This window comes from Acytostelium subglobosum (genome assembly GCF_000787575.1).
Source record: "Acytostelium subglobosum LB1 DNA, scaffold: scaffold8, whole genome shotgun sequence".
Taxonomy (NCBI): domain Eukaryota; phylum Evosea; class Eumycetozoa; order Acytosteliales; family Acytosteliaceae; genus Acytostelium; species Acytostelium subglobosum.
In genome coordinates this window covers 775057-803049 of record NW_012236525.1, presented here as the reverse complement: position 1 = coordinate 803049, position 27993 = coordinate 775057, and the positions used below count along the sequence as shown (strand labels likewise).

General features: G+C 45.4%; 14 protein-coding genes across 14 annotated transcripts; 8 read left to right on the top strand and 6 right to left on the bottom strand.

Moving 5' to 3' along the window:
* Positions 1–22: 22 nt before the first annotated feature.
* SAMD00019534_047190 (hypothetical protein) lies at positions 23–538 on the top strand (the record flags this gene model as incomplete). The annotated part of the gene is made up of 1 exon (XM_012900208.1): positions 23–538. A coding segment is annotated over one exon (516 nt), but the record flags the coding sequence as incomplete, so codon positions are not given.
* Positions 539–947: 409 nt separating this feature from the next.
* SAMD00019534_047170 (hypothetical protein) lies at positions 948–1952 on the top strand (the record flags this gene model as incomplete). Its single annotated transcript, XM_012900207.1, has 4 exons — positions 948–1162; positions 1218–1388; positions 1452–1695; positions 1749–1952. Coding segments are annotated over 4 exons (834 nt in total), but the record flags the coding sequence as incomplete, so codon positions are not given.
* Positions 1953–2538: 586 nt separating this feature from the next.
* SAMD00019534_047160 (hypothetical protein) lies at positions 2539–3156 on the bottom strand (the record flags this gene model as incomplete). The annotated part of the gene is made up of 1 exon (XM_012900206.1): positions 2539–3156. One exon carries the CDS (start codon positions 3154–3156, stop codon positions 2539–2541), a length of 618 nt encoding a protein of 205 aa, XP_012755660.1.
* Positions 3157–3289: 133 nt separating this feature from the next.
* SAMD00019534_047150 (hypothetical protein) lies at positions 3290–5924 on the bottom strand (the record flags this gene model as incomplete). Its single annotated transcript, XM_012900205.1, has 4 exons — positions 3290–3361; positions 3419–5145; positions 5285–5708; positions 5787–5924. The coding sequence occupies 4 exons, from the start codon at positions 5922–5924 to the stop codon at positions 3290–3292; spliced, it is 2361 nt and encodes a 786-aa protein (XP_012755659.1).
* A 549-nt stretch (positions 5925–6473) lies between these two features.
* On the bottom strand, positions 6474–7152 carry SAMD00019534_047140 (hypothetical protein; the record flags this gene model as incomplete). Its single annotated transcript, XM_012900204.1, has 4 exons — positions 6474–6596; positions 6675–6826; positions 6912–7014; positions 7114–7152. The coding sequence occupies 4 exons, from the start codon at positions 7150–7152 to the stop codon at positions 6474–6476; spliced, it is 417 nt and encodes a 138-aa protein (XP_012755658.1).
* Positions 7153–7324: 172 nt separating this feature from the next.
* Positions 7325–8358, top strand: SAMD00019534_047130 (hypothetical protein; the record flags this gene model as incomplete). The annotated part of the gene is made up of 2 exons (XM_012900203.1): positions 7325–7661; positions 7775–8358. 2 exons carry the CDS (start codon positions 7325–7327, stop codon positions 8356–8358), a joined length of 921 nt encoding a protein of 306 aa, XP_012755657.1.
* Positions 8359–8475: 117 nt separating this feature from the next.
* On the bottom strand, positions 8476–9226 carry SAMD00019534_047120 (hypothetical protein; the record flags this gene model as incomplete). The annotated part of the gene is made up of 2 exons (XM_012900202.1): positions 8476–8583; positions 8660–9226. 2 exons carry the CDS (start codon positions 9224–9226, stop codon positions 8476–8478), a joined length of 675 nt encoding a protein of 224 aa, XP_012755656.1.
* Positions 9227–9412: 186 nt separating this feature from the next.
* SAMD00019534_047110 (hypothetical protein) lies at positions 9413–10610 on the bottom strand (the record flags this gene model as incomplete). The annotated part of the gene is made up of 2 exons (XM_012900201.1): positions 9413–10348; positions 10449–10610. The coding sequence occupies 2 exons, from the start codon at positions 10608–10610 to the stop codon at positions 9413–9415; spliced, it is 1098 nt and encodes a 365-aa protein (XP_012755655.1).
* A 598-nt stretch (positions 10611–11208) lies between these two features.
* SAMD00019534_047100 (hypothetical protein) lies at positions 11209–12388 on the bottom strand (the record flags this gene model as incomplete). Its single annotated transcript, XM_012900200.1, has 3 exons — positions 11209–11349; positions 11430–12176; positions 12281–12388. The coding sequence occupies 3 exons, from the start codon at positions 12386–12388 to the stop codon at positions 11209–11211; spliced, it is 996 nt and encodes a 331-aa protein (XP_012755654.1).
* Positions 12389–13377: 989 nt separating this feature from the next.
* SAMD00019534_047090 (hypothetical protein) lies at positions 13378–15224 on the top strand (the record flags this gene model as incomplete). Its single annotated transcript, XM_012900199.1, has 2 exons — positions 13378–13644; positions 13737–15224. Coding segments are annotated over 2 exons (1755 nt in total), but the record flags the coding sequence as incomplete, so codon positions are not given.
* A 728-nt stretch (positions 15225–15952) lies between these two features.
* Positions 15953–18473, top strand: SAMD00019534_047080 (hypothetical protein; the record flags this gene model as incomplete). Its single annotated transcript, XM_012900198.1, has 5 exons — positions 15953–16115; positions 16229–16682; positions 16750–17138; positions 17218–18249; positions 18340–18473. 5 exons carry the CDS (start codon positions 15953–15955, stop codon positions 18471–18473), a joined length of 2172 nt encoding a protein of 723 aa, XP_012755652.1.
* Positions 18474–19071: 598 nt separating this feature from the next.
* On the top strand, positions 19072–21174 carry SAMD00019534_047070 (hypothetical protein; the record flags this gene model as incomplete). The annotated part of the gene is made up of 3 exons (XM_012900197.1): positions 19072–19304; positions 19420–19441; positions 19513–21174. The coding sequence occupies 3 exons, from the start codon at positions 19072–19074 to the stop codon at positions 21172–21174; spliced, it is 1917 nt and encodes a 638-aa protein (XP_012755651.1).
* A 2001-nt stretch (positions 21175–23175) lies between these two features.
* SAMD00019534_047060 (hypothetical protein) lies at positions 23176–26121 on the top strand (the record flags this gene model as incomplete). The annotated part of the gene is made up of 2 exons (XM_012900196.1): positions 23176–24555; positions 24637–26121. The coding sequence occupies 2 exons, from the start codon at positions 23176–23178 to the stop codon at positions 26119–26121; spliced, it is 2865 nt and encodes a 954-aa protein (XP_012755650.1).
* Positions 26122–26558: 437 nt separating this feature from the next.
* SAMD00019534_047050 (hypothetical protein) lies at positions 26559–27689 on the top strand (the record flags this gene model as incomplete). Its single annotated transcript, XM_012900195.1, has 1 exon — positions 26559–27689. The coding sequence occupies one exon, from the start codon at positions 26559–26561 to the stop codon at positions 27687–27689; it is 1131 nt and encodes a 376-aa protein (XP_012755649.1).
* Positions 27690–27993: the final 304 nt, after the last annotated feature.

Below are 27993 nucleotides of genomic sequence, written 5' to 3'. Positions count from 1 at the left end.
CCCCCCCCTTACCCCCAACTAGGTTGGAGGTCAATCACCACATATCGAGTTATACTCATTCTTGAGAAAGATCAATATTGGAGCATATCCTTGTGTGACTTTGACAGAGGTCATGCTCAATCATCATCTCGAGTCGTATATCTGGGCCGATCCACGTTGGATAAAGATGAATGAGGATATTGCAATCGTGGTCACATTGATTAATGATCTGGTGTCCTATGAGAAAGAGGTCAATGACAATGCCGGTGATCTGAATCCACTGTTCTTCTTCCAACGCCAAAACAATGTGGACCTATGCGACTCTTACAAACAAATGGTCACTCTGATAGACTATTACGTGGACCATTATGTACAGCTCGAGCAAGGATTCCTTCGAACGTTGGCCAAGTATCACAATCCATTACAAGAACAAGAGGTCAACTTCATGCTGGATCATCTGCACTATCTTATCACTGGTTCGCGAATGTGGTCGATGCAAACTCCAAGGTATTGTTCACCGACATCACCATTTATCGAAATGAGAAAGTTCCGTGAGGCTTAAAAGGTCCTCCAAGGTTATATATTAAATTGTAGTCTATACCTAATTCATTGTCCTCGTTGTTATGGAACATGATTCCAAAACAAGAGAATGTTGATTGTATGATTGGAATGATTCCAAACAACTAAAACATTTTGTCAACATCATTATGATCTTATTCCAAAGGATCGATCAATAATGACAATCATCATAATCATCAATATGTTGTTTCTTTGATCATGTGAACAAGTGATCGAAGAAGAACACCCCATCTTCGTCATGTTCACCGGGACCATGATTCCCCAAATTGTCCGCTTCCATCACCACCTTCGAAATGAACTTGAACATCGTTCAATCTTAACATTGAACATTCTCAACCAAAGCTAAACATATTAGTTAACTATTAGTATCTATGTTTGGAGGTATATCAAGGAGACTATTCACATCAGTTACATCATCAGCAACTTTAAAGAGAATGCTCATCGTACCAGTACCCGCATTATCAGACAACTACAGCTACTTGCTAGTAGACACCAATACAAACAAGGCCGCAGCTATTGACCCTGTCAACCCAGAGGGCATGACACTAGCCGCTCAGAAGTATGGTGCAAAGATAGAAGCAATACTCACAACTCATCATCATAAGTAAGTTAGTAATTGATTGAATGAATGAATACATCTCTAATGAACATCTATATAGTGATCATGCAGGTGGCAACAAAGTAATGAAGACATTGTTGCCAGAGACAACACCTGTATATGGAGGTGATGATCGTATACTTGCTATCACTCATAAGGTCGGGGACAATGACGTCATCAACATTGGTGACCTAACAATCAAGGTGTTACTATCTCCCGCTCACACTACAGGGTATGTTAGATAGTGAGTACAAGATTGATTAAGTGACCTCTACTCTAACACTTTCAATCATAGTCATGTGCTATACTATGTAAGCGATAAGAAGGACACACCATGCTTGTTCACAGGAGACACTTTGTTCATTGCTGGATGTGGTAGATTGTTTGAGGGTAGTCCTGCTCAGATGTATCATGCGTTGTACAATGTTATCGGATCATTACCAGACGACACTTTGGTCTACTGTGGACATGAATACACATATAAGAATCTACTATTTGCCAAGTCATTGGAGCCAAACAATCAAGACATACTGGTACGTATAACCTCCTCCTGAGCTTGATCAGTCATCTCTAACTATGGACAACACAATAGAACATGTTGGAATGGACCGAGAAACAGTTGGAAGAGAAGAAACCAACTGTACCATCAACCATTGGCAAGGAGAAGTCTTTCAATCCATTTATGAGAGTTCATCTTCCATCAGTAGCCGAGCATCTTCTGAAAGATGTACCAGGTTCCTCTCCAGAAGATGTGTTGGGACACATCAGGAAATTGAAGGACAGCTTCCAACCAAATAAATAATGTACACATTCATCATGATGATGTCCAATGTCCTTTATGACTTTATTTAACAACATTGAAAGTACTTACACTTGGGTGGAGATAACTTGGTTGATTGTTTGATTGATTGGAGACATAATAATGGTGGATGATGGCCATCATGATGTGCGTCCACCAAAGGTCATGCTGAACACCATCATTACTTACTTACCAACATACAGAGATATGAATGAACATTTGGATAATATATATGGAATGCCAATAAGAAAGATGAGGACATTTGGATTGAACTTTAAAGATCTTCCAAGACAGAGGGATACTTTGGAAGAAATGAAGGGATGAAGGAAGAGAGTGAGATTGAATCTGCGCAGATGAATGAATGAATGAATGCATGATCGTTGTAAACAATGTTTTGTGTGTCTATTAATGGGATATGTTTGGTATTACCCCATCCATGGGATATTCTCCCTCGAGGGAGATAGAGGTCTTCTGAATACATATGGTCATCATTGATTGATTGACTATTTGATTGATTGATCGAGTGTTGAAATTGACTATGACTGAGGTCCTAAGCCTTGTTGATGTGCGTGTGACGGGGGAATTAACTGGCCTTCTTCCTTGTTGCAGTGGTCTTCTTCTTCTCCTTCTCCTCGGTGACAGTGCCAGCAGCGACAGTGGTACTCTGATTGAGGAGCTCAGTCTTGAGAGTCTCGATGTGCTCCACCAGATTGGTGCCCATAGTGTCGATCTTCTCCTCGACATTGAACAACTTGTTGGAGAGTGCATCGATGGGATAGAGCTTCTTCATCATTGAGCCACCAAATGAAGCGTCCTTGTTGGATGTGTCCAGCAGTCGCTTGATCTCATTGAATGAGTTGTCAATGTGCTCCTGCTCGGCCAGGTGCTTGTTGCTGTTGTTCACCGCCCTGAGCTCGTGCAGTGTGTCCATGAGTCTCTTGTTGCAGTCCTTCACGTCCATCTTGATGTTGGTGATGTCTGACTTGAGATAGCTCAAGTCGAGCTGGAAGTTGGAGATGTGGTTCTGGAGGTCCTTGATGCGGTCGTAGGTCGAGTCGCTGATCTTGCGCGCCGAGTCGTCAATCTTGCGCGTAAGCTTGTCGCTCATGCTCGACACATCCTTTCCAATCTCGTTCATCTCGGACTTGAAGTAGTCCTTCTGAGTGTTCTGTTCTCTGATCTGGCGCTTCATTTCATCCATGACCTGGAAATTGAGGGATTGAGAATTGAAGAGTGAGTGAAAGGGGGAGAGAGGGAGGGAGCAAGAGAGCATTGAATGGTCATTGTGAACAATGAATAAGTGGTGTGCGTAGTCACTCTTCGCGCGAATGACGTTACACCATTTGACAAGTAGGGGATGCTTGAAAGATGAAATGTACGAACAGACTGACGAGACTAAGACTAGACTGATGATTGATTGATTGAATGAATGATTGATTGAATGAGAGTATTGTGATAGTTACCATGTATATCTCCTTTGACAGACTCTCACGAACATGCTGCAGTTCATTGTAGAGTTCCTGTGTGAGTACCAGTGATGTTGTGGTCGAACTTGGTGGGATGTCGACCTTGATGTAGTTGTTGCCATATGATGACGAGGTCGATGATGATGAGGTTGTGTATGACGAAGAGACATTGCTAGATTGTGATGTTGGAGCAGCAGGGGCAACAGCAGCAGCAGCAGCAACAACAAGATCACGAGAGGTTGCTTCAGAGACTGATGAGAGGCTACCATTGGGTACATCTGGGCTATCGCTGAACCTTGATTGAATGTTGTTATTGTCAATGTTGTCATTGTTGTTGTCATTGTTGTTGTTGTCATTGCTGTCATTGTTGGGTGCCACCACCATGTCATACTCAGAGTCTTGAGCGGCAATGCTACTGAGATTTGAGTTGGATGGCGTGAGGGACGCGGTGGCAGACTGATCATGCATAGTTTGATCGGGTGTGAATTCTGATTGATCGTCGCACATGTTGAGAATTGGATTGTCGTCTTGGCCATCAGCGTCGTTGATGTCATCTTGAGTGTCATCATTCTCATCGTCATCGTCAATGTCATTGTCCTCGAGGACCTCTTGGGATGTGATATCATCCCTCACCTCGCCCTCCTCCTTGTCCTTGTTCTCGCTCTCAAGAGTGGACTTATTGAGGTCGGTGTCTTCATTGGACGCGGCTACCTCCATCAAGCGGCTGTTGATTGAAGGTGATGGAATTGGAGATCTGTCTCTAGACTGTGAACGAGATAATGAGAGTCTCTTCTCAGGTTGTTGTTGCTTTTGCTGGGATGGTGAGATATCATATGAACGCGATGCTGGTTGTTGTTGTTGAGGTTGAGTTTGAGTTGGTTGAGGGGGTTGTTGAGTTGGTTGTTGTTGAGGTTGGTAGTGTTGTTGGTGATGTTGTTGTTGTTGTGGTTGATATTGTTGTTGTTGCTGCTGTTGGTGATGTGACTGATTGTTACTCAGTGATTGTGGGGATGTCGACTGGCGAGTTGGCGAATATCTATTTTGTTGTTGATATGATGATTGTCTATCATTGTTCTGATATTGTTGTTGTTGTTGTTGCTGTGGCTGGTAATGCTGCTGCTGCTGATGATGTGATTGCTGCTGCTGCTGCTGATGCTGATGATGTGACTGCTGGTGATGAAGTGGCTGACGGTCATTGCTCTGATGTTGTTGTTGTTGATATGGGGAAGAGTTTGATGATCTCTGCACATCGTTTGACGAGTAGGATGATCGGGATTGTGGCGATGGGGTTTGGTAGTTATTGTTTGAGCCACGTGAGTTGAATGAGCCATTTGGTGAGGTGAATTGGCTGCCGCCGCTGCCTCCTCCTCTGGGTGGTGATTGATTGCGACGTGGTGGTGAACGGGGTCTGTTGTTGTCATGTGACATAGCCATGCTCCTATTCCTTTCATTGGAGTTGCTTCTACTTCTTGATCTGCCTCTATGTGGCTGGGCCATACTACCAACTTGTGATTGTCTATAACCATTGTTATTGTTGTTGCTATTGTTGTTGTTGTTGTTGTTACCACCTTGGTAGTGATGCGAAGAGGGTGGACCACCACTGTTTGGACCAGATGAGTTAAAGGATGGAGGACCTTGTGGAGAGTAATGTCCATTGGGACTTCTACCTCTAACGGGACTGCCATATCTTGTTCGTTTGTTCATTCTATCGAGTGATCTCGACCCTTAACGAATGAACGAATGATTGATTGATTGATTGATTGAACGAAATGAAATGAATGAATGAGTATGTGATTAGGTTGAGCATATCACATGACCAAGCAACATGAATGAATGAATGAATGAATGAATGTGATAACATACTTGATCTGTTTCGAACTCTTGTTGGTGACGAAGAGTTCTTGGGAGGATTGTTTGGAATGGTTGCATAGTTGACCATCAGGGATACGTTGTCGATCTTGTAGTTGTTGTATCGGATGATGGCGCGCTCGGCCTCCTCAAGGGTGCTGTACTCGATGAAACCGTAGCCCTTCCTCTCGATGAAGTTGGTGTTGAGCACCTTGCCAATCTGGTTGAACAGGCCAGTGATGCGGTCCGGGTGGATCAGATCAAAGTCACAGCCAATGTAGATTCTATTGTTTGGGGCTGGGTTTGGAAGCACGGGCAGTGTCGACTGTCTATTTCCGACCTTTGAGCTCGAGTACGCAATGAATATCTTCTTTCCCATTACCGATGTAGATTGTAACTGATTGATTGCCTCAGTAGCTTGATGTTCGCTTTGATATTCCTAAGTGAGTGATGAATGTTAGATTGTTGTTTGATGAATGTTTGATTGATTGAATGAATGAGTGTAGTTGATACTTACAACAAACCCGTAACCTCCCTTCCATGAATGATTCATGATCTTGCCATACTTTACAAATAACTCGTGCAAGTCTTGTTCATTGAATCTAGTATCATCAATCTTGATATAAAGTTTGTTTGAGGGTAGATTTGAGTTCATCATTCTCTCTAACTTATATATAAATGTTTGTATATATATATCTTGTACAAATAACAATGAATGATGATTGAATGAATGAAGATGTGAGATTATGAAGAAGAGAGTGAGAGGATATCAGGTGAAGTGTGTTGGCAAAGTCAGTTTGTTGCAGATTGCTTTGATTTGTTGAGATTCTAACAAAAAAAAAATTAAAAATAATATTTAGATGGGTGCGAAATGAGGGAATCATCAAAGAGTCGCGTCTCATCAGCAAGCATGTAGAGAAGGCAAGCAATAGTATCGTGTGGTCACGCTACCCTCCCATCATGTCCCAATCGGGATATCATCATAGCCAAAGGGTGGGCCTAAGAGGCCGTCAGTGCAAAGGGGGCGAGTCCTCGACGATGATGGTTGAAATGATGGGTACAATCAGATGAGCCAAATACCCATGGGCGAGAGAGATACAGAGATAGAGGGATCATGCCATGTTTGAATGATTGAAGATGAATGATTGAATGATTGATAGATAGAGATAGAAATGTGCGCAGGTTGTTGTTCGTTTGATGTTATTTACAATGATTGGACTATGGCGGCCACATCACTTTGGAACATCTTTGAGTCAATCTTGGTGTTGGGCTTATAGAATGGATTGCTAGTTGTCTTTACATATCGCAGATGTAGACGTTTGAAGAACTAAAGGGGGATTGGAAGTAAGTGTAAGTTCAAGGTCATCGAGTCATGATCACATCCTTCATTCTTGATGACACGTACAGTCTTGATATCAGAGTCCTTGTTATCGGTAGTGTCAAACACTACAATGATGAACTTGATCTTTGTGTTGGTCAAGTAGCCATAGACCTTATACTCATCAGTGGGATAGAGCAATCCCAGATACATCTCATTCGATATTCTCTTTGTTCCAGCTTGATTGATTGAATGTCGAGTATAAGTGTCAGTCAATGTCTGTGCCATTGTCTGTGCCATTGTCTGTGTCTGTGGACGACCTACGTTTATCTTCAATGATATCCAATGCACAGTGTACTATATAATGTAACTTCAACTTGTTGTCCTCTGATCCACCTGAGTAGTCATGTATGAACAGTGGATCATTCTACCAATGTTTGATTGATTGTGATTGATTGATTGATTGATTGATTGAATAAGTTAGATTGATTGTTCGATACCAATACACGTTCTAACCAACACATACATCTTTACCAACTATTGCTACAAATACAATCTTCTTCATAGTTATACAATACAATATATATATATTATCTCTAAATGGTCACAATCTTGATGAACTTTGAAGACCAAGGGAGGGGGGGGTTCTCAACTTTCAAACAAATGAAGTGTGTCATTCGAACTTTATTCGTCTCGCTCGACTATTCATTCATTTACAAGATACATATACATATAGAATGGAAGCATTTCAAAAGATACATCCATTGGAGTTCTATAGGAAGTTCTTGGAGAGAGATGTTAGACCAGATGGAAGATCACTTACAACACTGCGGAAGACGACTGTTGCTACTGGCTCAATCCTGACGGCAGACGGCTCGTCATTCGTAAAGATAGGCAACACTTCAATAATATGTGGTGTTAGGGCAGAGGTAGCAGAGTATCAAATCAACAACAGCAATAACAACAACAATGGCAACAGCAATGGCAAAGACAACAAAGGTGGCAACACATCGACAAGTGATGCAACAACAACTTCTACTACCACATCACAACGTTATTGTAAAGATCAGATATGTATGTATCCATTCCATTCAATCAATCAAGGACAAACGAATGACGATCACTCACTCACTCATTCACACTCAATCAATCTCGGACACATCATCATTGTCATTGATCAATCAAAGTTGTAAATGTCGAACTTGGACCAATATGCTCAAACATATTCTCATCAAGCAAGCCTTCAGAGAAGGCTATGACATTGTGTTCACAGATGAATCGATTGGCAAACCTGTTGGAGATTGAACAGAGCGAACTTAACTTTGACAGCGAGGGCCGTTTTAGATGGTACCTCTACGTCGACCTATACTGTCTGGACTACAATGGAAACATATTGGACGCGGCCATCATCGCCATGCTGACGGCGCTCAAGAACGTGCGACTGCCACGCGGCATCGTCGAGGACGGCGAGCCACTGAGAGACTGCGACAGCATGCGCGTCCTCAATGTGCCGACCTACTTCTCGCCTCTGACCTTTGCCCTGATCGACGATTACGTGCTCTCGGACCCATCACTGGAGGAAGAGAAGTTGGCCAGTGGCAGCATCACCCTGGTGTACAATCAACACGGCGACATCTGTCTGTCCGTGGTAAGCAGCACAGCCAGCATTAACGACAATACTCTGCAACAGTGCCGAGACAAGACCAAAGAGCGTATCAAAGACGTTATCGACCTAATCGATCAATCATGTACTGTTCAATCCATTGTTTGATCGATGATAGTAATAAACCTGTCACTCATACATCAGTAGTGACTCGAGATCATCTTATAGTTTGTTGTGTAGTCGCGTGTATATCGTTTATTTGTTGATCGCTAGAGTGGCTGATGTCTAGACCTTGGCCATGCTGGAGGAAATCTCCTCCTTTGTCTTCTCCTTCAACAGCTTTGCGTACTCCACAACATTCTTCTGTCTCTCCAACTCCTTCAACTCCATTTTCTGTGATTGTGATGTTGTTAGTCATGCGCATGATCATGATGGTGATTACCATCATCGCGAGTGACGATAGACATACGTTGATCTCCTCAAGCTTCAGCCTGGCAAACTCAAACATAACAGAGTTCTCGCCGGCTTGATAGTAGAACCTTGACTTCTTGGTCTTTTTGGTGTATTGGTCCTGTTGACGCGTGATGTAGTCTGGGTCCCAGAAGGCTCTGACGAGTGAGCGCGCAGTGACAGCGCGTGGTGTCACGTTGGGCGACAGGTCGACCTCCTCGCGCGACTCCTCATACTTGATCTTGTGGATCATGTCGAGCAGGTCAGAGGTGGCATTCTGTGCACTGGACGCGTTTTCGGCTTCGGTGCTGTCGACGTTCTGTGCCTCCATCTTGAGTTTGTTCTCGTCCTTGATCGCAGGTGGTAGACATAATGCCTCCAGTGTCTCTGAGCGACGAATGTTGTCCCAATTGACTGTCTCTGTCCTTATGCTGTTGTACATTCTCCTTGTGACCATCTTCTTTACGTATGATCTTGTTCCTGTTGGTTGTTGAGGTTGTTGCAGTTGAGGTTGTTGCTGCAACACCACTCTCTTCAACAGAGAGGTGGATGATATCAGCTGTGATGTATTGCTAAATCTCAACATGTCTTCTTATATTTGTTTGATTGATCGAGAGAGATAATAAATAATGCGAAGAATGATTCAACTTGAACAAAAAAATTGAAAATGTGTGAGGGCAAGGGTAGGGTAAACGAGGGCAAGGGCGAGGGTAGGGTAAGGGTATGAGCCGAGCTAGACCTTAGCTAACGGGTCTCAATAACGTGTATTACTTTATATGATTGAGAAAGAGGAGGAAGAGGAGGAGGAGGTTGAGGCAAGTTGTAATGTATATATAATTTGATTGTTTGTTGTTGGTTGATGTTGAAGTGTGTAGAGTTGGTTTGGATCAACTATTATGTTTGATGGTAGTACAATATCTGGATGTTGGTTGTTGATTATAGGAGTTGATGTTGTTGTTGGTGATGGCGCTACTTGTTTGGGTTTGTTGTTTGGTGTCATGTGATTCATAATGTTCAAGTCCAACTTGAAATCGATTGTTGGATATATTGTAGGTTGATGTGATTCGTCTTTGTTGCCAATGGCACGCTTGCCACCTCGACCACCAAGTCCACGTCCACCATCATAATCATCATCACTTTGGAAACTCTCTGCAGAGTCATCAGAGTCATCAGATTCAATCTGATCGAGAAGGAATTGATACTGTGAACGTGTGTCGTCGTCATCTCGGAAGCCTCCAGCAGCAGCGAGTGATGGCCCGCTAGATCGCCCACTTGCACCATTGGGATGCCGGTAGCTCTTGGAGAACTTGTACATGACGATCAGGAGCATAGGCCCCACGACCACGACGGTCGACAGTGCTGAGTAGAAGCCTCGCATAGGGCCCCATTCTGAACCAAAGAATGAGTCGCAGTAGTCCTTGGAGCAGTGCTCAAAGTTGTCTTTGCGCATGTTCATCGTGAGCGAGAAGAATGACAGTGTGGCCAGTGTCTCAAAGACCAGGGCGGCCACCAACAGGTATCGACCAACCTTGATCATTACCCTACTGTACTGACTGCGCCACAGTAGCAGCTTGAACAACATTGCCAGGTTGGCCACTATGACCAACACACTGAGTATGAGGAATGCCAATGTTGCGCTGAACGTCTGCTTAATATGCATGTTGCCATAAGACAAGTGATTGGCAACTCCATCTTGATGTGTTACATTCTTTGATTCATGAATCATGTGATTGATTGATTGAGTTATCGAGCGAGTGTGTGAGTGAGCGATTGAGAGATGATTGATCGACTTGATTGATGTCTCATACCTGTGTTTGATAAGTGAACCAACCGAATGTTATTGATGTTTCATTGATGTCAATAGAGTACCATGGTGTGAATATCGCCATGAACAATGCAATAGCGTTGAGTGCATTGAGTATTGTTGTGGCCAGATGCCCCAGCCTCTTGAATGAGACCAGTTTACCCATTCATGTGATGATGACAGTATTGAGCTTACTAATATATGTATATCTATATCTGTATCTGTATCAGTTTTCTCGGACATTGAATGATCGGTCGTCTTTGGATTTTTTGATCAGTCTAGTGTGTGTGGGTGGGTGGGCAGATCGTTTCCTAATTGGGAAGTGAGGAAGTGATTGATCAATTTAGGAGTTCCAAATGAAATCTAGATGGTTATTTACAAATACTAACTGTTTAAAGTTAACCTCGTCATCATTAATTAATCATCAAAGATCAATCACCATAACAATTTATGATTGATTGAGTGTGATCCTTTAAAAGGAGGATAGGATTCATTGTTAGATTGGGGAGTGGTTCCAGTGCATAGATGCAATAGTTATCAACAACCAACTGACAATCTGCGTACAGAGTAGCAACTGTGATAACAGGTGCTACAAAACCATAAAAACAACCTAGAGCAGGCTCTAGCAGAGTACTGCCAAACAACAAATGAGGATGTCAAACCTCAGGACGTTGCGCCAACACTGTCCTCCCCTTTTGGACTGGAATGGAATGGAGGTCGCTGGATTGACATGATGGATGTTGGTTGGAACTAGCTAATATTGTTTATTTGGTCTTGGCGGTGACAGATTTGGTGTCGACATTCTTTTCGGCAGAGAAGTTGATCAATTGTGAGACCTGTCCCTTGAAGGCAGCAGTCAACAATGATCCTCCAATGCAAAATGGTACAAGGTATAACAGAGCAGGCTAAATGAATAAGAAGATAGTGAGTGAGTGAGTTGAATGATTGAATGAAGTGAGACGTTAATGAATGTATGAATACATACTTGAGCAGCCTGGAAGGTGTGCATGACAATGATGGTAGTTGCAAGACCAAGTGCATAGGCGATAAGATTGCTGACAAAGTAGGTGGTGGACATCTTCTTGCTCTTGCCAGAGATGTGTCTGTCAAACTTGAGGAGGAGGGCAATGAAGATGCCTGGCAAGACAATGTCGCCCAGACCCAACATGGAGAATTGGTACTCGGCGGCAAAGATGTTCTTGGGGAACAGCAGCTTGATTGGAGCGTCAAAGCTCTTGGCGACGGTGACCATGACGTCAGTGCCAAACACCCAGAAGATGTCGTACAGGAACAGACCGCTGAGCAGGATGACGCCGACGCTGTAGTCGTGCAGGCCAATCAGCGAGATACCCTGGATGGAGAATGTGATGCCAAAGATGTTGTTGGCGATCCAGTGCTTGGTGGTGATGTACCACACAGAGAACGAGGCCGACAGGGCAAAGGTGACAATGTCGTAAATGTCGATCTTCACGTCGACCTTGTCGGTGATGAAGCGAATCGATGGGATGGTGAAGGCAACCAGTGGGCGCTTGTTCTTCACTCCGTTCAAGTACCTCAACAGCTTGCTCATCAGCTGGGTCAAGGCAAACACTCCAAACACCAAGAAGTAGTATGAGAGCAACATATTGATCACATTCTTGTCAAAGAACTTGAACAACAAGTACAATCCAAACAAAAAGACACTTCCAAACAATGGGAATGCCCATGCATCGCTCTTGGTCATTGACTCTGCCTGTGAGTTGTTCATCATTCATTGAATATCAAAGTTAGTGTCCGTTTGTTTCCCTGTCTCTGTTGTTGCTACACAGTCTGCTGTTGCTCCTGCTTATAACATACTGATGTTTCCTTCAAAGACATGTATGATCCAATATAGATTGGAACGATGGCCATCGTCCAGATGGCGGCGTAGGCAATCAACAATCCTTGATCAAGTTCAGTTGCCATTCTATATTATATATATATTATATCTATCTGTTATATAAGTAAGTAAATAATGAATCAAGTATTGACAATAACAAGAATATGAATTAAGGAAGTAAGTAGAAGGATGACAAGTTGTTGGATAGATGGATGGATGAGGGGTGTGGTTCAGTCAACTAAACTTGAAGCATCACTCTTTACAACATCCTCTTGAATAATGACACACAACTTTATCTATGTTCACACACATCATTTCATTTTGGGGGTTGTTTGTTTGCAAGTGTCGACACTCATTCAATTCAGAACTTCTAGGACCAAGTCAAAAAAAGTCCAACATCATCTTGATGGACCCTTTGACCACTATTATCTCTATGACCAACACTTCCCGTTATGATGAATGAATCCAATTATAACTTCTTAGTCTATCAAAATAGACTTACTAACACAAACTAATAACTACTACTACTACTACTAGACTACAATACATAGTGTCATGAAGCATATTCTTGTCTCATCTGTCGGGTATTCTTTCGGTATCTCGAGTGTAGAATAACACAAACTATTCTCAAGGTTTGTCATCTATCAAACAAGATGATGATCATCGGTATTTGCTCCCCTTTTTACATGTATAACGACATGTGGACAGACATAAAGACACACTCCCGAACACCATGTGTGGGCCGGGGCACTCTCTCGATCAAACTGTATTAATTTGTTAGATTGACATGAACAAAGTGCCGTCCGTTCCCACAGGTCCAAATTGAAATTGACAGATATTTGTGTTCCAAAGAGGTCCTACAACTGGTGTTGGTGATGAGGACCAGTTGTAGTGTGTACGTGTGTGTATGTGTTGGTACCTTGGATCAATCAAAGTAGGAAAGGGAGGGAGGGCTTCACCCTACCTACTACCCCTGATGTAGTATTATACATAACACTCTCATTCTTCTTTAGATCATTCCATTAAACATAAACATAACATATAATAATATACTTTATACTTTATACTTTAAATAATGGGTATCCGTATAACTATTTGTTTGTTGTTGGCTATGGCTTTGGTTGTGGCCAATGCTCACCAACTTCAACAACAAGTCGATATCAATCACGACGAATCGAATACATTTGGTGGAGCCAAGGCTGTTTTGACATGCGATCTTTGTAAGACTGCCGTCAAATCATTGCAAGATATCGCTGGCTCTGGATCAGAGACCTGGCACAACGACGTCATCGACTTTGCCATCGAATTCTGTACCCTATTCAAGATTGAGAAGGCCACTGTCGTAAGTTAGACTCTCATGGCGCGCCACCCGGAATCATTCCAATCACTCAATCACTCACTCAATCACTCATGATCGATCTCACACATATTTAGTGCCAGGGAATCATCCCACTTTACAGAAACGAGACATTCGAGATCGTGGCCAATCGTGCCTACCAACCAGAGTACATTTGTGGCTTTGTTGGAATATGTCCATTCAACCCAGCCAACTTTAGTGGCCAGGTTAACTTCCCAACACCAAAGCCACCCCATGTGGCCCCAGTCATGCCACCAAAAGGCGGCCCAACCAAGACCATTCTGCATTTGACCGACTTCCACATTGACCAGTTCTACGTTGCCGGTATGAACGCCGAGTGTGGTGAGCCAGTCTGCTGTCGCGCCGTCAATGGCCCAGGTAGCGGCACATCAGCCGCCGGCGAGTGGGGCGACTACCGCTGCGACGTCAACATGCCAATGGTACACAACATGATGCAGAACATCGTGGCCAGCCACCCAGCCCCAGACTACATCTTCTGGACTGGTGACAACCCACCCCACGATGTGTGGATGCAGACTCAGGAGACTCAGCTCAACGCGTCGGCTGTCATCACCGACGTGCTGGCCAAGTACTTCCCAGGCTCACAGGTCTTTGCTGCGATTGGCAACCACGAGGGTGTGCCCGTCAACTCATTCCCCGAGCCCCCCAACAGCCCATCGTGGTTGTACCAGGGTCTAGCCAACGACTGGGCCACCTGGCTGGCTGGCACCGATGCCAGCATCGACACACTGCTCTATGGAGGATACTACTCGGCTCAGATGATGCCAGGTGTCCGCGTCATGTCGCTCAATATGAACTGGTGCAACAACCAGAACATCTGGATGATCCAGAACATCACCGACCCCGCCAGCATGATTGCCTGGGCGGTCCAGGAGCTGCAGGCCATCGAGAATGCTCACGAGCACGTCTACATCATTGGACACATCCCATCGGGTGTGAGCGACTGCATCGACGTTTGGTCGCAGCAGCTGTACCAAGTTGTCGATCGCTATGAGGACAGCATCATCGGCCTGTTCTTTGGCCACACTCACCACGACCAGTTCCAGCTGTACCACGATGCCGTCGACGGCCATACCACCGCCGTCTCCTACATCGCACCATCTGTCACCACCTACACCAACCAGAACCCATCGTACCGTATCTACACAGTCGATGAGGAGACTGGCTACTTGCTCGAGTCGTCCACATACCGCACTAGTGTTGCCGAGGCCAACCAGCAAGGCACACCAATCTGGGCTCTGGCATACAACGCCACCACTCTGTACAACATGCCTGACCTGTTCCCAGAGACCTGGCAACGTGTCGCCGGTGAGATTGCTGCCAACTCCACCCTGCTTGAGACATACTATGTCAACTACTACGCCGCTGCCCCATATGCCACTGAGAATCCATGCACCAGTCGCAGCTGCAAGCTCTACTACGAATGTGAGATGAACTCTGGTTACTCTGCCCAGATCACCAAGTGTGAGTCTTCCAAGACCCAAGGTGACCTCCAAGCTCTTGCCGATCTGCACAACTTCCGTCAGGAAGTCCCAAGATCATGCTAGTCTAGTTAGGCATCGTTCGTCTGTCCGATAGAATACTGAATTCATGTGATTGAATAAACACAATGGATTCATTCAAACTTAGAAGATACTTACTACTTAATTCCTTCTCCTTCTTATTCTTCTTCTTCTTGTTGTTGTTGTTTTGCCAGTCAGTGGCTGTACATTAACTTGATTGTTAGACGTCATGTGGCAATAGCATGGCGAGGAGATGCGCGTGTCGACAGTTGCTTGGTTGTTTGGTTGGTAATGGACAAGTGCATACACACATATTTACACTCATCCACACACAACAAATACACACAGATGCATCTGAATGTCACTAATAAGGTAATGTTTGTCGTCTAGATTAGCACTTTTTCGAGACGTCTTCAGTCCAGATATTTCAGTCAGTTGCAGTGGAGTGTGTATCGTGAGAAGCAATGATGATGGTGTGTTTGTGGTTAATGTGTGTGTAGATGGACCAATAAAAGTGTGTGTGTGTGTTAATTAACACACTCCAAAGGTGTCAACAAGACAGAGCCGTCTGAACAAGCAGTTCTATTCCTTCCCCTAACACCCTTCGCTGATTTCTCCATCCATCTATTCATCAGCATCACCATCATCATTCAATTTCTAAACTTTTATACATATACATACATATAATTAATTAATATATATATAGCTTATATATACTTATATATATTTATATTATATATATTATGGTATTACAATCATTACCAGTGGCGATGGCACCTGCCAATAGGTCGGTAAAGAGAGCCCAGTCCAGATTGATGGAGTTGTTGGGTTCAGTGGCACCAGGTAGCACATGGCACAAGAAGTTGTTCCTCTTTGCTGCCTTGGGTGGAGGTGTCTACACACTTGTAAAGTATTATAAGACTCAAAAGGAGCGTATGTATCAATGTTTGAGCGAGTCATGTGATCGCAAAGTATGATGATGATGATACTAACATCACATGAATGAATGAATGAATGATCGATATGATACATGTATGAATAAATAGTAAAGACACAGAGTGGATTAGTTATTCAATCACCAAAGGGACAAGAGAGAAAGAGTCAAAAGGTGACAGTGGATGCAGTGTTCTTTAAGCGTTTGGCAAAGATCATCAAGATCATTATACCATCGGTGAGATCAAAGGAGTTTGCCAGTCTGTTGTTCTTGACTGCATTGCTCTTTGCCCGTACGATGCTCTCCGTGACGATTGCAGAGATCGCCGGAAAGAATGCCCAGAACCTGGTGGCCAGGCGCTGGAGAGAGATGGCTCACTACGTCTTTAGGTTCGCCCTGGTCTCCATCCCGGCGGCATTCGTCAACAGCACTCTCAAGTACGAGACTGAGATGCTGGCCCTTCAGTTCAGAAAGCGTCTGTCTGAGCACGTGCACCGCGAGTACCTCGAGGGTGTCAACTTCTACAAGGCATCACATCTTGGAGGTGTCAACAGGATTGATAACGCGTAAGTTAGTCATTTGGCCATCAGCTGACATCAACATTCTCACATAATCACACACTCGTCATCACAGTGACCAGAGAGTTACATCAGATATCGAACAGTTCTGTAACTCTATGAGTAACCTCTACACGACTGTGTTCAAGCCAGTGCTCGACTTGATCTTGTTCACAAAGAAGTTGGTCGGCGTGATGGGCTGGGCCTCGCCAATGCTCATGTTTGCCTACTTCATCATCTCGGGCACACTGAAGAAGCTGATTATGCCACCGTTTGGAAAGCTCACTGCCAAGCAGTCGGAGCTGGAGGGCAACTACAGAACAGTGCATCAGCGTCTCATCGCCAATGCCGAGGAGATCGCCTTCTATGATGGCAGTCGCAAGGAGAGACAGATCATCAACCTCTCCTTTGGAGATATCTACAGACATACTAGCTATGTCAGCTACCTTAGATGTTTGGTTGGAAGTAAGTCACATTCATTCATTCATTCAATCAATCAATCAATCAATCATACATACTCACTCACTCACTCAATCAAATGTAGTATTCGATGGATTCTTGGTCAAGTATTGCGCTTCTATTTTGGGATATGGATGCATGGCACTCCCAATCTATATGGGTATCAAGGGAGCTGCAGGCAAGGACACTGCTGAGCTCACCAAGGACTACATCAGGAACACACAGCTGATGATGGCATTGGCACAGGCCATTGGCCAGTTGGTTCTGCTTGGCAACAAGATCACCAACATGGCTGGATACACTTCTCGTGTGTCTGAGCTGCTCGAGATGGTCAAGCAGATCAAGGAGCGCGGTACATCCACGTTTGTCATTGTCGATGATGACAACATGACCGGTGCCACACCCGGCACCCAATCACCAATCGTCACCGAGCGCTACGAGGTCAACAACAACGAGTGGCTGCTCCAGTGGAAGACCCGCTGCGACAACCTCCGCCAGCTGAAGCGCTCGCTCTCCACCTCGTCCACAATGACCACCGACGCCGGTGGCGGCAAGTTCATCGAGGGCGAGTTCATCCAGTTCAGCAACGTCTCGATTGTGTCGCCGGAGGGTAAGCTCCTGGTGACCGATCTCAACTTTGAGGTCAAGCCCAAGCAGAACGTGATGATCACAGGACCAAACGGCTCGGGTAAGAGCTCGCTGTTCCGTATCCTTGGCGAGCTGTGGCCACTGCACTGCGGCACCGTCATCAAGCCAAGAAAGGAGGACATCCTTTTCGTGCCACAGAAGCCATACCTTGTGCTGGGCACGCTGAGAGACCAGATCATCTATCCACACAACGCCGAGGACATGAAGAGATTCGGCATCACCGACGACGACCTCCAGAACCTGCTGTCCACAGTCGATCCAAACAACACCATCATCAGACAGTGGGCATGGGACGACGTCAAGGACTGGTTCAACACCTTCTCAGGAGGCCAGAAGCAGCGTGTCGCCATGGCCCGTCTCTTCTATCACAGACCACAGTACGCCATCTTGGACGAGTGTACCAGTGCCGTCAGCGATGAAGTCGAAGGAAAGATATACGAGACTTGTAAAACACTTGGAATCACTCTGTGTAAGTTGCTCTTAATATGATTGATCATTCTAATAATATCTCGCTTGATCAATCACTAACTAACACGATCACTCACTCACACCTTTACAGTCACCGTGTCGCATAGACAACAACTCCGTGTTCATCACGATGATGTTCTGATGTTTGACGGCAGAGGAGGATGGGAGTGGACCAAGATCGATCACTCACAGGACCACCTTAACAAACCTCTTTCCTTCAAGTAGGCAGTAGTAGACACACAATAAACTGGACTCCATTTCAGCATAATAGCAGGCGCGCACAATTAGATATATATATATAATGAACGAACACTGAGCCAGGACATGTCATCTGATCGGACGACGACCGTCGTACCCCATACCACACCATTCGTCAGATCATTCCACAACCCACACGCATCACTCAACCAATCACACAGATATAAACCCAGTCCAATCAATCCATTTAATCATAGTCGCTCATACACACACATACACACTTATACCCGACACACTTCCATTGTACTCGTGTTTGGGTAGTACGTCGACCTGATTCCATGATGTCATTCTACATGTAGAAAGGCATGTCATACTACATTGGCAGCATGTGTAGTCTAGCATCAGCAATCAATCATAATCAATCCATCTTACACACTGCCATGCATAGACCGATCACATGTGATTGTATAAATGGTCAAGTACATTCAAGTTATTCATTCATTCATTCATTCATTGCAATCAATCAATCAATCATACATTGTAACACTACAGGGTAATATTACTTCAATCAAACAAACAAACTATGATGATGATGATGGCAACAACATCCAGGAGGATTCAGACAATGGCACTGCTACTGGCATTGCTATGTGGCTTGACAATGGCCAACTATATGGACTGTGTCAATGTAAAGGAGGACGGCGCATGCACCGCCTATCCAAGGAATTACAAGAGCTTTAATCACGAATCCACCAACAACTTCCAGTATAACCTTGGAAAGTTCTCCAAGCCAGTACCAACGCCACTCGGTGACATCTGTGGTCCATCACAAAAGAAGCAACTACCCATCTCATCCATGTACAATGACCAGCATCCCATGGGKTACCTTCACCCCAGGCGAGACCATCTGCTCGCGCTGGATCTCCACTAACTCTAAGGCCGAGTACTTTGGAAACGTCAACTTCTTCCTCAGTCCCAAGCTCAAAGAGAATGAGGTATGTTCGCGACACTCGCGGCCAAACAATCAGTCACTCACTAACTCAATCACTCTTACAAAACAATGTAGAAGAAGGACGATCAGCAAGAGGTATTGTTTGGACATCCACTCACTACAAAGGCCTTTGCCAACTGCTCGACTTCTGTTGACTCGGCCAAGTGTACTGCGTGCTACAAGCTACCGTACAACATTGAGCATGGACTGTACACACTTCAGTGGTTCTGGGAATATGCCCCACAGGACTACTACATGACTTGTGCCGACATCCAGATCAACAAGAAGGCCACACCCAAGCTCACTCGCGTCCGCCAAGGATTCCACAACCAACCATCTGTTGCCTTCTCACCATCGCTTCAGGCCGACTACGACAGAGAGCAGGCAGCCATCAATGAGGAACAACAACAGTTGAACTACGCTCAGCAGATGTTGTCCGCCGCCAACATTGACCCATTGGCCCGCGATGCCGAGCAGCAGAGAATCAACAACCGTCGCAATCAACTCCAGGGCTTCCAGAACCTCGTGAATGATAACAGACGGATGATTAACAGTGGCTTGGAGCCAACATATATCCCCGACCCCAACCAACCACTGGTGATGTCCAAGGAGAAGAAGAGTCAGACCATCAACTCGGAGCGAACAGTGTCTGCTGTGGGCGGAGGCGTTCGCACCCAGACCGACGAGAAGGTGCATACCGACAGCCAGAAGGAGGCCATCGATGGCCAGTCAGCAAAGGTGGCCGACTCTGAGCGCCATGTTATGACACAGCAGGATGCCAACGGCTTCCAGGGTGCGTCGCAGAAGCAGACCGTGGCCAGCGAAAAGGTTGCCAACAATATTGGTGCCGCCACCAAGGACACCGCCGAGCAGGAGCAAAAGTTGGTTCAGCAGCAGGGCGACAGATATATGACCTCCACCCAGAGACAGTCGCTGGCTAGCGAGAAGGCCGCCACTGTGTTTGGCACCGCATCGGCCAAGGACACTGCCACTCAGGAGCAGCTCAAGACTCAGGGTGACTCATTCCATCGCAACACACAGACTGACTCCAAGAAGTCGACGAATGAGCGTGCCGCCAGTCCATATGGCGCAGGTGAGCGACAGACCGACACTGAGGTGCACGCCGCCACCCAGGACTCGCCCAACCACCAACACAAGGAGACCATTGAGAGAACAGCCACACGTGCCTCAATCAATCATGGCGGCGTCGTCCACAATGCCGACGAGGTGAAGGAGGTCAATGCCGTGTCCAACCTGCACGTGTCCACACCAGCCTTTGGCGGACCGCGCGTCATTGGCATGCCCAGCCAAGAGCTCATTCTCATGAACAACGGACAAGCCAACAATGATTATATCAACACCATGGTGTGGGGCCCAGACGGCAGAGTATACACTCGCGACAAGTTCGACATGATGATGGAGGACAATGTGGAGGATGCCGGACTCTTCCTGAGATGTCGCGCAGGCGACTGTATCAACTCGGACAAGTACCGCAGCGTGAACATCTACCTTAAGGGATCGATGGAGGAATTGTCCGGCGCGCAGGTCTCACTGGTTCATGAGAACACCCTCAGACCATACCCTCTGCATCGTGTCACAATGACTGATTCCGAGTGGAATTTATTCAAACTCAACCTAGAATCCGACGTATCCTACAATGGTATTGTGTTCAGCAACCTCAAGTCCATCGAGGAGGGCAGGTACAAAGTTGGAAAGGTCATCTTGTCAGGAATATAATTAATTAATTTTTAATAATAAATATTATTAATTATCTTTGTTGTATTAATCAATCAATCAACTTCGTCATTATTTATTATTATTAATTTCAAAATCAATTATTATCTGTTGGACATGTCGGTGGGGCCCTGACCATGGACCGGATCTATCTTATCAATTTCCAAATTGAACATGTTACAGACTTGTCAATTACCATGACTGGCAGCCACATGTTTGAACAGGGTCTTTTCGCGTCTTGGCACTTCAACTTCCCAAAATGGAACGAATGGTTGTTCATCCACACACTCATCCTCAAACACAAACACAAAGGATGGAATGACTTTACATCACTCACTTACTCACTCCAGAGGACATACCATGTCCCCGGGTCCAGAACAGGACTAACGGCTAATTTTAATAATCCCGAATCTTGAGTGGCTGTCCAGAATAAATAAATGTCGTCTCCCTCTAAGTAAGTACAAGTGTGTGTACTTTGAAGTCAAAGAGAGGATGGACAAATCATTGCAACCTTTCATCTACCATCAATCAAACATATTAAATATTTATTTATACTTGCAATTGTAATTAATTAATCAACTTATATATATATTTATATATATTTGTACTTTTATAGATATAAACAAATCGATAATTTAATTCAATCAATCGACCAAGACTGCATTCATTCGATGAGGTTTGTTGTCAACACCCTGGCGCAATTATCTCGCGTTGAATGTTAATTTCAATTTTGCACGATTGTCACACAGACAGAAGCTTTGGAACCACTTCGCCATCCAACGTCAAATCATCATTCTTGTGTGCGTAATGATTACTCGTCACGCATTTATCTATCATTGATGTGAGCAACGAGACTCACCCCATTTCCAACCCCACACATACATCTATTCCATCTGTCTTGAACACACGTGCCAATGTTTCATTCTGGAGACACCTGGGCAAAAGCAACAAACACACACTTATCCGATCCTTTCCCTGGCAACAACACATCTTGCCACCATCAACCGCCCCACCACCTGCTACGACCCCATCAACATCATCTAGCAACATCGACGAACCATATTAATTGTTTGAGTTGAGTTGATACTAGTTGTGACACACTACCTTACTATCAATCTCACTCTTCCATTCGCGAAATAGAAATAGCAACATCAAAGCAATCAATCAATCATTCATTTGTTTGGTTTGATTATTATTATATTGTTGTTGTTCTTGTTACATTCCTAATATATATATATAAACTTATCTTACCTTACAACACCTGTCAATCATTCATTCATTCATTAACTCTTGTCAATCAATCAAATCAATAGTAGAACATTCAAGTAGTGATTGAACAATAACAACAACATCAACATTAACAGAAGTGTTTAAGGTTGATAACAAACACATGTTTGCAACGATCTTGAGCCTCAAAGGATTCAGTTATAAACATACTCTTCGTTGACTTGAACTTGATTAGGGAGGATAGGATACAGTACAGTACAGACTAGACTAAGTTAGAGATAGAGAGAATATATATATAAAACATAAATATAAATAACTCAACAACACATAACACCAACTTCTTCATCCTGTCTCGCCAGGACCATCCATTTCCCCAATCGAATCCATTCCAACACAATCTTCGACACCGCCACTCACACATTCACACACAACCCCCAACACACAACCTTCCCCATTTCACCGCTCCCAGCCCAACAAGAGAGGACCGAACCAAACCCAATCTAATCTTCTGAACTGAATCAACAACACTCGGAGTAATAATAATAATCAATAATAATAATATCTATCTATCTCAACAACAGACATATATGTAAATATAGAAAAAAGCACGAGTGCCCCTCTATATAATATACCCTCTTCCTCTTTGTGTAGTGCTCAAACATACTTAAACGCGACACAGTCAGTCAGTCAATCACTCACTCACTCCGACTACTACGACTACGACCACGACTACGACTACGACTCAGACAACAAAGGACAAAGACAAAGACACACATAATGATGGACGACTTTTTACAGAAATCAACATCTGGAACATCGTCATTGTTCCAATTGCCACATGAGTTTGCAACGGGCATTCAATCATTGTCTGATCACTCCTCGTTGTTGTTCTCAAACAATAATGGTTCGGGAGGTGGTGACTCTGCACTCAAGAGTGATCTATCACTCTCTCAAATACTCAATCTAAATAATTATGGCGGAGGCGGTCCGAGTCTTGGCCTCTCGCAACAGCTCGCCTCCAACCTCACCAACAACACGTTGACGACGCCAGGCGGACTGATGCCTGACTACGACACACTGGTCAATCAGATCAACACGAGCAACAATATGATACCATTTGGTACGACGCCTACCGACCTTGGCTTCATCCACAACATCATCCAACAGCAACAGGAGCAGTTCAAGAAGAAGCTTGGCGACCAGGCTCCCTTGATGACCGAGAGCCACATCCAATACCTCTTCCTTCAAGAACAACAACACATGTTCAAGCATGTAGTTGAGGCTGGAGGCATCATCGCGCCACCCAATGTCCTATTTGGTGTCCAAGATCAACCTCAACAACAAACGAGTCAACAGCAGCCACAGCAACAGCAGCAGCAACAACAACAACATCAACGATCACCTCAAGAATCATATGCTCCAGTCAAACCATTCCAATTCTATCAACATTCGTCATCGTCGTCGTCATCACCTGTGGCCAACAATGGCCAGGATCTCCAAGTACTGCCCATGCCATCTGATCTTGACGACTCAATCCACTCTGATGAGCCCGTCATATTCAAGCGTCAACGCTTGACAATTGACGACTTTCCAGTGATCCAGACACAACCAGTGCCACAACATCAAATGTCTGCTGCACAAGAGCACACCCAACAACAACAACAACAACAGCAACAACAGCAACAACAACAAACATCACTCTTCCATCATATACAACAACAACAACAGTTGCAGCAAAGACAGATACAGCAGCAACTGCAACAACAACAATGTATAAAGAATCAGTACAGCGATGACGATCCAAGGAAGTGCAAGTCCAATCAGAACACGGCCAGCAAGAACTATCGCCAGCGCAAGAAGGATCACATATCAGAGGTGGAGCTCAAGGTCAAGCAGCTGTCGCTCGAGAACGACCGACTGCGCCACGAGAACCTGATGCTGAAGAAGGGCGACCTCACGGACCTGATGCGACCCGAGCCCACGTTCAACGAGGTGTTGAACGAGGTCAGGCAACTGCTGGAGCAGCTGCGGATCGCTGTCATCAGCAACGATGATGCCTCCATCGAGTACCTACTCCAGCTCTACTACTTCTCCACTCAACTGAGATCAACAGTCATTGAGCGCGAAGTCGAGAAGATTGTACATCCATATACTCAGGTAAGTTTGATTGTTTGATCGATTGATTGATCGTGGTACTCATACTCACTCACTCACTCAATCAATGATGATCATGAATAGGCACGTCTGGCGATTATGGGATATAGATCATCATCAGAGACATCAATCATTTGTGGAAGACCAATGGCTTCGGCTGGATGGTGGCCAAGCTTCATGGAAGAGGTTTGCATGAGCGAGCAGCAAAGACAAGCCTCAGAGATTCTGTGGAGCGATCACTTGAAGATCCATAACGAATTGCGTGAGGAGCGCGATAAGTTGGATCGTGAGATCAAGGACCTCTTCCTGCACAAGCTTGTCATCTGTGGCATTGTGGACACACGTGCCTACCCTCGCACACCAATCACACCCAACAGCGACATACTTGGCGCGATTGGCCAGTCGGCGGCGCTGTCTGTTGCGCGTCCCGACCATTTTACCAATCCACCATACGCCATACCCTCGCATCAGCCCAAGGAGGAGGCCGAGCGTCCCTGTCACTACGACGAGAAGGGCAACATCCCAATCTCTGAGTTGCTGGACCTCACACGCAAGCTGGAGCAACTCAAGAAGAACTTTGTAAAGCACAGGAACCTGATCTGCGACACGGACCTCGTTCTGTCCACCATCCTGACGCCGGTGCAGCACGCCAAGCTCATCCTACGCATCAACAGTCTGACCTGCTACGATACGGGAATCGTCGACACCATCACCAAGGTGTGGGGCACCATCCACAACACCAAGACGGACGGCCGCACATTCATCCAGTCGATGCTGCCCGACGAGGAAGGCAAGTCCGAGTTCCTCGACTCGTTCCACAGCCGAACCAAGCCGCTGTCGGCCGGCTACGGTCCCATCCCCATCGTCCAGCTCGAGAACCTGCTGTCCACGTACGAGCATCTCTACCAGAGCATTTACAACATACCACCACCAGCACAACTACCCCAACTGCCGTCGCCACACAACGGCAGCACCAATAGCAGTTGCTCTTCAGATTCAATGGCACCTGCTAATAACAACAAGCTCAATCAACAACTTAGCTCCCCTTCACAATTCTCTCTTTCCTCTCCTACCCCTCACTCACCCTCCTCTCCCACGCCACCCTTGAGCGCTACTGCTGGCGGCCAACAGGATTGTCAATCATCAAGCAACAACACCAACTCATGTTCAAGGTCAACATCGTCCCCTTTCCAACAACAACAACATCATGATATGTGTAACAATGTAGTACCACAACAACGACAACATTATCCACAGCAACAGCAGACACAGACTCAGACACAGACGACACAGACTCATACATCAAGTCCATCACCTCCAGGAGGTATATCAATTGGTAACTCCCCACCCTCGTCTGTGCCATCCACCAGCTCACCACTGACTGTTCCTCAGTTTGATGTTTGTGTGCCTCCACTTCCAGCAACAGCAGCAGACCAAGCCTCCACCAATAACAATAGTTCGCAACCATCACATCAGCAGCGCAACAACAACCACCCAAGTGGCAGTAAACCCAAGAAGTTCCAATGGTACAGTTATGTTGCCAAGACAACGCCACAAGCCAATACGTAGTGACATGATCAAGATCTTCAAGCCATAGCGATTGATTATTGGTTTGAATGGCTCGTGGGTACGACCTATCACAAGCACAGCCACCTGTGGGGCAATCATCCATTGGACCAAGGACTCAGTGAAGGGAGGCCCTCCTTCATTAATTAAAAATCTATTTCACGCACATCACTGTTTTGTCCTGATCAAGCCCCACCATTATGTTAATCAGACGACATTTAGAGCATCTGATGGCTTTTAAAGCCACTGATTTGACTTGAATTGACTTTTAATGGGTCTGGAAAATACAAAAAATGACAAATGATCAAATCTGAATGGATGTATGAGTGAGTGAAGATGGACTGAAGGAAGGTGATAAAAGGACTGATCAGTCAATCAATTATACTTCATAACATACTTGTTGTAATTATAACTTTAAATCACATACTCAAATAATAATAATGGAAGGAGAAGACGTTCAAGCTTTGGTCATTGACAACGGTTCCGGAATGTGCAAGGCCGGTTTCGCCGGAGATGATGCCCCCCGTGCTGTGTTCCCATCGATCGTTGGTCGCCCAAGACACACTGGTGTCATGGTCGGTATGGGTCAGAAGGACTCCTACGTCGGAGATGAGGCCCAGTCCAAGAGAGGTATCCTGACCCTCAAGTACCCAATTGAGCACGGTATCGTCACCAACTGGGATGATATGGAGAAGATCTGGCATCACACCTTCTACAACGAGCTCCGTGTCGCCCCAGAGGAGCACCCAGTCCTTTTGACTGAGGCCCCACTCAACCCAAAGGCCAACCGTGAGAAGATGACCCAGATCATGTTCGAGACCTTCAACACCCCAGCCATGTACGTTGCCATCCAGGCCGTCCTTTCCCTGTACGCCTCTGGTCGTACCACCGGAATCGTCATGGACTCTGGTGATGGAGTTTCCCACACCGTCCCAATCTACGAGGGATACGCCCTCCCACACGCCATCCTCCGTCTGGATCTCGCTGGTCGTGACCTCACTGACTACCTGATGAAGATCTTGACCGAGCGTGGATACTCATTCACCACCACCGCCGAGCGTGAGATCGTTCGTGACATCAAGGAGAAGCTCGCCTACGTCGCCCTCGACTTTGAGGCTGAGATGCAGACTGCTGCCTCCTCATCTGCCCTCGAGAAGTCATACGAGCTTCCAGACGGACAGGTCATCACCATCGGTAACGAGCGTTTCCGTTGCCCAGAGGCCCTCTTCCAGCCATCCTTCCTCGGAATGGAGTCTGCCGGTATCCACGAGACCACCTACAACTCAATCATGAAGTGTGACGTTGATATCCGTAAGGATCTCTACGGAAACGTCGTCTTGTCCGGAGGTACGACCATGTTCCCAGGCATTGCTGACCGTATGCAGAAGGAGTTGACTGCCCTCGCCCCATCCACCATGAAGATCAAGATCATTGCCCCACCCGAGCGCAAGTACTCTGTCTGGATCGGAGGTTCCATCCTTGCTTCCCTCTCCACCTTCCAACAGATGTGGATCTCCAAGGAGGAGTACGACGAGTCCGGACCATCCATCGTCCACAGAAAGTGCTTCTAAACAAACACCTTTATTGTTTATCAATCAACATTGTACAATAAACTTGTATTCTTTACCTAATGTACATCTTTGATCAAATGTGTGCATGTATTTTATAAGCATTTTGTCCAAATATTTGTACCAAATACGCCCTAGAGGGAGATCACAATCTGAAAGATGAACATCACTGGCGCCAATGAGTCATAGGTGGCACCCTTTTCATCTTCCAAGCACCGGACAAGAGTTGGAGTGTGTAGTCGGGATCCACAGCATCCTCCAAGAATCAATCTCCAATCATCATAAGATATCTCGAGAATACCAAATA